This window comes from Melospiza melodia, unplaced genomic scaffold, assembly GCF_035770615.1.
Source record: "Melospiza melodia melodia isolate bMelMel2 unplaced genomic scaffold, bMelMel2.pri scaffold_18, whole genome shotgun sequence".
NCBI classification, from domain to species: Eukaryota; Metazoa; Chordata; class Aves; order Passeriformes; family Passerellidae; genus Melospiza; species Melospiza melodia.
Window position 1 is genome coordinate 6375722 of NW_026948525.1, and position 8485 is coordinate 6384206.

The following is an 8485-nucleotide window of genomic DNA, read 5'->3' on the forward strand; positions in this document are numbered from 1 at the left end:
CTGCAGGGAATGGCCCAGGTTTGGCTCCAAGCAGCATCTCCTGACTTGTCACAGTCCTTTCTCCATTAACAGGTCCCCATGTGCAGCCCCAGCAAATGTCCAACAGCAGCTCCATCAGCCAATTCCTCCTGCTAGCATTGGCAGACACGCGGCAGCTGCAGCTCCTGCACTTCTGCCTCTTGCTGGGCATCTCCCTGGCTGCCCTCCTGAGCAACGGCCTCATCATCAGCGCCGTAGCCTGCGGCCACCACCTGCACACGCCCATGTTCTTCTTCCTGCTCAACCTGGCCCTCAGCGACCTGGGCTCCATCTGCACCACTGTCCCCAAAGCCATGCACAATTCCCTCTGGGACACCAGGAACATCTCCTACACAGGATGTGTTGCACAGGTTTTTCTGATTTTCTTCTTTCTTGGATCAGAGTATTTTCTCCTGACCATCATGTGCTACGACCGCTACGTGTCCATCTGCAAACCCCTGCACTACGGGACCCTCCTGAGCAGCAGAGCTTGTGCCCACATGGCAGCAGCTGCCTGGGCCAGTGGTTTTCTCTATTCACTGCTGCACACAGCCAATACATTTTCCCTGCCCCTGTGCCATGGCAATGCCCTGAGCCAGTTCTTCTGTGAAATCCCACAGATCCTCAAGCTCTCCTGCTCAAATTCCAGCCTCAGGGAACTGGGGCTCATCACAGTTAGTGGCTGCTTGCTGTTTGTTTGTTTTTTGTTCATTGTTTTCTCCTATGTGCAGATCTTCAGGGCCGTGCTGAGGATCCCCTCTGAGCAGGGACGGCACAAAGCCTTTTCCACCTGCCTCCCTCACCTGGCTGTGGTCTCCCTGTTCCTCAGCACTGGCACAATTGCTCACCTGAAGTCCCCCTCCATGTCCTCCCCATCTCTGGATGTGGCCCTGTCAGTTCTGTACTCGGTGGTGCCTCCGGCCCTGACCCCCCTCATCTACAGCCTGAGGAACCAGGAGCTCAAGGCTGCAGTGTGGAGACTGATGACTGGATGGTATCAGGAACATTAAGCTGCTGACCAATTTCTGCATATCACTTGTAATAAAAGTCATCTTTGGTATTTCTTGTTGGTTTCATCTTGGAGGTTCTTTTGCTTGGCTTTACTTAATATTGTGTCACAAGAAATGTCATTGTTTGTGCCATTTCTCATTTAATTTCTCGCCATTTTCTCTATGACTGCAGACTGTGTCAAGGAGGGGCTGTGCTCTAGATGGCTTTAGAGATGTAAATGCTCTCCCAGCAAAGTTTTCTGCAGAGATGCCTTTTTCTTGCCTTCTCTGCAGCTGCAGCAGCAATGTCTGTGTGCAGAGCTGGGGGCAGATCAGTGCTAGCACAGCAGCTGTGCCCAGCAGCAGCAGCAGAACTTGTTGTTGCCAGTGCTGCTGCCGTGGCCCTGCCCTGCTGCCCCAGTGACCCTGGTGTTGCTGCAGGGCCTGAGTGCTCTCGGGGCCAGGCACAGTCCTGGGGGTGGCAGTGCCAGGGCTGCAGCAGGGACAGGCCATGGGCACTGCTGGGGCAGCGCTGACGCCTCAGCCCAGGGCCTGGGGGCTCCAGGCTCCTTGCCCAGGCTCTCTCAAGAACACACCCAGGCCAATGCTCAGCACAGAAAATCCCCGTGAGCAGCCCCAGGCTGGCCATGGGCAGGCTGGTGGCAAACAGCATGGCTGGGGCTCTGCAAGGGCCCTGGGGCAGATGGGAAGGAGCAGCAGAGCAGGGGCTGATCCATCCCCAGTGCGCTGCACAGCCCAGGGCAGCGTCCCAGAGCGTCCTCATGGAGCTGCCAACAACATCCCCCCTCTGCAGCCCTGGCCTCTCCCCCAGCTCACACAGGTGCCCCATCCTTGCAGGCACAGACACAGCAGCACTGGCTCAGCAGCCCCTGTTTTCATTGCACACAGCAGGTGGAAGCACCCCCATGGTGTTGGTGTGGGGACATGAACCTGAGGGAACACAAATGCCATCAGCCCCTGGGGCCAGCAAGGGCTGGGGGACACCAGGGAAACCACTCAGCTTTGTCCTGGCCTCTGCAGTCAGCCAGAAAGTTTGTTCCCATCAGCTGGGAGTTTCCTGTCCCACTGCAGATGCTGTTGCTCAGAGCCAGGGCTGCCTGACCAACTGCCCTCAGCATTTCCTTGGCTTCACCTTTGCTTTCTTTATTCTTCCTGCGACAAATTTCTTCCTATTGCCCACACCAGTGGGCCCAGAACTGGACATAGCCCTTGAGGTGCTGCCCAACCAGTGCCCAGCACAGGGGAAGAATCCCTGCCCTGCTCCTGCTGGCCACACCATTCCTGATCCAGGCCAGGAGCCATTGGCCTTCTTGTCCAACTGGGCACACTGCTGCCTCATGTCCAGCCTGCTGTCCATCAGTGCCCCCAGGTCCCTTTCTGCCTGGCTGCTCTACAGCCACTCTGTCTCCAGCCTGTAGTGCTGCAGGGGTTGTTGTGGCCAAAGGGCAGGATCCGGCACTTGGACTTGTTAAACCTCACCTTGTTGGATTTGGGCCCTGAATGCAGCCTGTCCAGGGCCCTTTGCAAAGCCCTCCTACCTTCCAGCAGATCCACACTCACACCCACCTAGGTGTCATCTGCAAATTTGGTCATGATGGATTCAATCCCCTCATGCAGATCATCAGTGTAGATATTGAGGTCCACGCTGGCTGGCTCTGACCCCTGGGCCATCCTGTGGGTGCCCTGTGATGCCACTCAAGGTGATCTGTTCCATAACCTTTCCTGGCACCCAGGTCAGGCTGACAGGCCTGGAGTTCCCCAGCTCCTCCTTCCAGCCCTTCTTGGGGATGGGCTCACACTGGCACCTCCACTCCTCTGGAACCTCCCTACTGAGCCAGGACTGATGGTAAATGATGGAGAGCAGCTTGGGGAGATCATCCACAGCTCCCTCATCCCCCTAGGATTGATCCCATCTGATCCCTTACACCTGTGAGCATCTGAGTGGCTCAGCAGGTCACCAACTGCTTCCTTCTGGATTCCAGGGAGCTGTTCTGGTCCCTGTGTCCATCTACCAGCTCAGGAGAACTCTTGTTCTGAGGGCAACCTGTTCTATTATTGAAAGTTGAGACAGACACTGTGTTAAGTAACTTAGCCATTTCCTTATCTTTGGTTACTATATTTCCTTTTCCTTACTTTGGTTTCTATATTCTCCACTGCATCCAAAAAAGAGTAGAGGTTCTCCTTCTCCCTACTTGTTTTTTTTAATTAAAACAATTTAATATTATTATTTTTACAGAGGTGGCCAGGTTAAGCTCTAATTGAGCTTTCCCCTCTCAACTTTTCTTTCTGCATAATGTAAGGACATCCTTAAAATCTTCCTGAGTTGCTGGTCCTTTTTACCCTGAGTTCCCACAAAAGTTCCATGGGCAGCCAGGCCATACTGCCGGCCAGGGACTATTTACAATTCACAAATAGGATGGGACTGCTAGCAACTTTCCTTAAGCTGTTTTATTTTTCAGCATCAGTCTCATTCATGGTTATGGCAATGGGAAGATGCCATCAGTTCACAGCCCAGGAAGCAGAGAGAGAACTTAATGCTACAACTTATTTTAAAAGTGTTTTGACCAATCACACAAAGCAAAAGCATATTGACAGTAGTTCTATACAATCACTTTAAGCACATGTACCTTTGGTTAAAAAAATGCTTGCTTATTTCAAATACAATACCTGCATGTAAGCCATAAAACACAATGCATAGAGCTCCATTATTAAGCTTCAAACTTCCTAATATCTTGCTAGATAAACTTCTCTGTAGCTGAGGGAGTTATTCTAGACAAGCGTTAATACACAGACCATTGTTCTATTTGTCTTTAGTTTTCTACTTTTTAAATAATTTTCCTGCTGACCTATCTCACGGCAACTGCTTAGCTCAAATCACAATTCCACTGTCTCAGTGGCCTGCCTTTTGCAATTTTCAAAAAACCCTCTGATTTTATGGATTCCCACATGGTCAGTAATTTTCCTTACCAGCTCATCTTTTGCCACACTGGAACAGGCTGCTCTTTCCCCCTTAAGATTACTTTCTTGAAATGTGTCCATCCTTTTTGTACCCCTTTGTTTTTAAGGGCTGTTTCCCTTCAATAAATCAGGACCTGATTTGGTACTCCCCAAATCTGCATCCTAAACAGACCAAAGTCTGCCCTTCCTAATTCCAGTGTAGAAGTTTTGTTGCTGCCCCTCCTTCTTTCACAGAACATTGAAAACTTGATTATTTCATGGTCACTCTGCCCCAGGCCGCCTCCGAGCCCCACATCTGCCACCAGCCCTTCTCTGTTTGTAAACAGCAGCAGACAGAGCTTTCCTTGGCAGTGGGAGTGTTACCATAAATTTGGTAAAACAGAAAACTCCTCAACACCAATGTAGCATTAAGAAGCATCATTCTTTATTCAGCTGGATGCAGGGGGGATAGCTCCTCCCAAAGCTGTGCATGCTGAGAACAGGAAAGTTTTTGTTAATTTTCTGTATTTTTCACACATATTCATTGATTTTCCCAGACTAAACATAAATATGATAATGGTTTCTCCAAAATCATTAACATATTTCTCCTCCCCTTTACCCATGCATTCTTCTGTCCTGGAGGTCTCCCTGGTGCTCATGGACCCCAATGTTCCAGTGGGCCTGGCTGTGATGCTGGTCACAAGGGTTGCATGAGAAGAGAGAGGCGAGAATGTTGATCCATTATCAGAAGGCTTGATTTATTATTTTATGATATATATACTACATTATAACTGTACTAAAAGAAATAGAAGAGAAAGGTTCTCAGAAGGCTAGCTATGTTAAGAATAGAAAAAAAAAAAGAATGAATAACAAAGACCTGTGTCTCAGAGAGAGAGCGAGACCGAGCTCTACCATGACTGGTCAGTAAATCCAAACACCCACAGGAGATCAATCACGGATCCACCTGTTGCATTCCACAGCAGCAGATAACCATTGTTTACATTTGTTGCTGAAACATCTCAGCTTCAGCTGGAAAAATCCTAATGAAAAGATTTTAATGAAAAGATGTCTGCGACACCTGGCTGAGCTGGCAGGACACTGAGGCTGGTGAACTTCCAGTTCCCCTTCTCACACAATGGGCATTGTGTGGTTTCCATAGATCTGAGGTTTTGGAGAAAAAGCTCCAAGTGTCAGCTCACCTGGTGTACACAATTGATCATCTCATAACATGAGGTCACAGAGTGGGTTATGTGAGGTCATTGAGAACTATGACATCATAGAACTTCATATGTGACATCACATGGAAGAGGTCTGACATCAGAGAGCCGGCTGTGACATCACAGAGTTGGCTGCGACATCAGAGACCAACTGTGTGACATCAGAAAATGGGCTGTGACATCACAGAGCAGGCTGTGACATCACAGAGGGGCTGTGTCACATCCCAGCAGGGCTTTGTCAGGTCACTGGGTTGGTCACTCTGCCCCAGCTCCCCCTCACAGTTTCTCCCAACAAGTCCAATGCTGTTGATTCCCATCAGGGTCCCTGTCCCCCAGGATCCCCCCGGCCCACCTGGAGCCACAGTCTCCACCAAAGGATGTTCCACAGGATCCACCCCAGAGCCTGACATGGGGACAAGGGGCCAGGGCTGTGTGACCGGGACATCAAGGACAGGGATTATCCAGGTCACTGTGGCCTGGGTTGGGTTCCCCAGGGCAGGAAAGATGTCTGGCAGCTGGAGCAGGGTCTGGGAAGGGCCTCCAAGTTGGGGCTGGAGCCCTTGGGCTGTGAGCAGAGGCTGAGGGAGCTGGGCTTGTCCAGCCCGGAGCAGGGAAGGCTGAGGGGCTCCTCATCCCAGCCTGGCAGTGCCAGTGAGGAGGGGATGGAGAACAGAGCCAGGCTCTTCACCAGGGGGCTGGTGGGAGACAATGGGCAGAAGGGTTGGATGAGGGAAATGTTGGGGAGGGGATAGGGACAAAGTGTGATTGATTGTCAGCGATGAGGAGTTTTGATTTTCATATCTGTTCAAAATGCATTAGAAGCTGTTGAGGGCCAATATAAATTGGACATTGCTGATATCAACCTAAACTGGAAAAGACAACTGAACAGGACAAAACAGTTCTCTCTGCATTGTTTTCAATATAGTATATTCATTTTGAATACACTTCTGCAATGTGACTAATTAACCGCAGAAGAATTAAAAACTTCAATGACTCCCAGAGACGTGTCTTATTTTGGTATTCTCAACAAATATTTATGATCTTTTCTAACTGAATTCCTGAACCAAAAAGCTGAAGAAAGAAGAGGCCCCTGGAGCAGTAAAATTCATCATCGGTCTCCAAGTGGCTGAGGATCCATCCCCATCAGAGCAGCAATGAACAGAAATGGGCCCAGCTTTGTGGCTGCCCCAGCTCTGAGATGGGCCCTGGGCCTGGAGCAGGAGCAGCTCTTGAGGGCCCCAAGGCCACGGCTCTTGTGCTGCCCTGGGCAGATGGGATGGCAGCAGGGGCTGCAGAGCTCTCAGCACCTCAGCCCGAGGGGAGCAGAACAGCCAGGGAGCCTCCTTTGGCCTTGGCCAAGCACCTTCCCCCATGGCTGGGGCTGAGTCCTGTGGCAGCTGCAGCTGCTGCTGTGCCCTTGCCAGGGGCTGAGGACGTGGGGCAGTGCCCAGAGCAGCCTGGCCTGAGCAGAGCTGTGGGGCCAGAGCTGGCTGGACTGGGCTGGGGAGAGGCCCTTGGTGCTGCCCAGAGCTCAGGGCAGCTGGCAGAGCTTGCAGGGAGCTGGGCTGGGCTCAGAGAGCCTGGCCCAGAAACCATCAGTGTCCATCTCAGCCTGGCTGAGCGTGCAGGGGCAGGACTCAGGCCAGGCCTTGTGGGGCAGGGCCAGCACCTGTGCAGTCATTGCAAACAGGCAAGTGGCCCAGAGAGGAGGCTGCTCTGTGCCCTTGGTGGCATGGACAGAGCAGGGAGGGGGCCCAGGACATTTGTCAGTTCCAGCCTCTGTGCCCAGCCCTTGGCAGCCCTGGCTGCTGAGCCCAGCTTTGGCCTGGGCTGAGTTTGGCTGTGGCCCAGCTCCATCCTCCTGCAGGGCTCAGGGCCTGTTCCCAGCCATGGCCAGCCCTGGCTGCCTCTCTGCTGGCCCAGAGAGTGGCAGAGCCCGGGGCAGGGCTGTCTGTGCAGCCCCACAGGTGCCACGGGCTCTGCAGGAGCTGGCAGAGGCTACCCAGCAGGGAGGCCATGGGGCACACCTCAGGGCACAAGTGGCACTGCCTGTTCATGGGCACACAACTGATGTCTGCCTGGAAAGGGGCACAGGTTTTAACACCATTGGTTTCATAATATACAAGCGTATTTTTATTATCTAGGTCATTTAAATACATTTAAGAAATGGCAAATTTTTCCCGCCAGGAACAGGAATTTCCTGGATCTACTAGATCCTTTTAATGATGGCAGGAGAAGAAATACTGATCTTCACCTCTGCCTTTGCCTTCAATATTCAGCCTAATATTTCATGACACTCCTTCCTTCAGATGTTTCCAGGTCTCCTGGATAAATGGCCATGTCGAAGGACATCTCTTCACTTGACCAGCTGGATCTATTTCCCTTTCATTTCTCCCAGATTTCCTCCTCCAGATGCTTTCTGGTCATTTGAGTGCCTACCAACTGACTGGCTTCAGGCTTTGAACTTCAGGAAGTTGCCCAATCTTTCTAAATTTCCAATTAATATCACATTAGTCAACATCCTAATTACATTTATATCTATCCTAGAACTACTTTTTTATGTCTTTGTCTAAAACTCCTCCTGCACGGAAATCCCTGAGGGATGGGGGACATGTCATATGCTGCTGGGACATCCCAAGGAGCTGAGGGAAGAGCTGTGATGGTTATTAAACTGTTCAAATATTCAATTTGTGTTTGTGTGCAAGAAACCTTTCTGTGCCTCTGAGTGTAACCAGTCCCTGAGCCCAAAGGACACAAACCTGATGAGTTGTGGTTCCCACTGCAGGGGCACTTGAACCTTGGCTGTGAACAGGAGAGCTCTTCATCCCCTTTCTCTCTGTTCCTCCCTCTGGGCATGGAGGGAGCTCCTGACTTCAGCCTGTGACTCGTGTGTGCAAAGAGCAAATCTGGGCAGAATTGGGGCAGGAAGGGTTTGGGGGGACCTTGGGATTTGTGCTGGGCACAGAAGGTGTTTTTCATTGCTCTGAGACTGTCTGCTGTGGAAAGTGAATTCAATATCCAGCAGAGGAATGACTTTTGCATTTGATGGAGCTTTGTCTTCCCTTGGCTTTGTCGGCTGACAAGAAATGAACATCCCTCTGTGTCTCGGGCAGCTCTGTCTCCAAGGAAAGCAGGTGGGAGTTGGAGCCAAGGAGCTGAAAGCTGCAGGTGCAGCCTGGGCTGGAGGGAGCTCAGATTGGCACAAGGCTGCACTGAGTGCCAGGGCTTGGATGGGGAAATGGTGGGGTGGGGGGAGGGACAGAGTCTGATTGTTTGTCAGCCATAAAGGGTCTTGATTTTCAT

General features: G+C 51.3%; 1 protein-coding gene across 1 annotated transcript; it reads left to right on the forward strand.

Annotated features, from left to right (window-relative positions):
• Nucleotides 1–254: 254 nt before the first annotated feature.
• On the forward strand, nt 255–2687 carry LOC134433346 (olfactory receptor 14A16-like; the record flags this gene model as incomplete). The annotated part of the gene is made up of 2 exons (XM_063182203.1): nt 255–983; nt 2646–2687. Coding segments are annotated over 2 exons (771 nt in total), but the record flags the coding sequence as incomplete, so codon positions are not given.
• Nucleotides 2688–8485: the final 5798 nt, after the last annotated feature.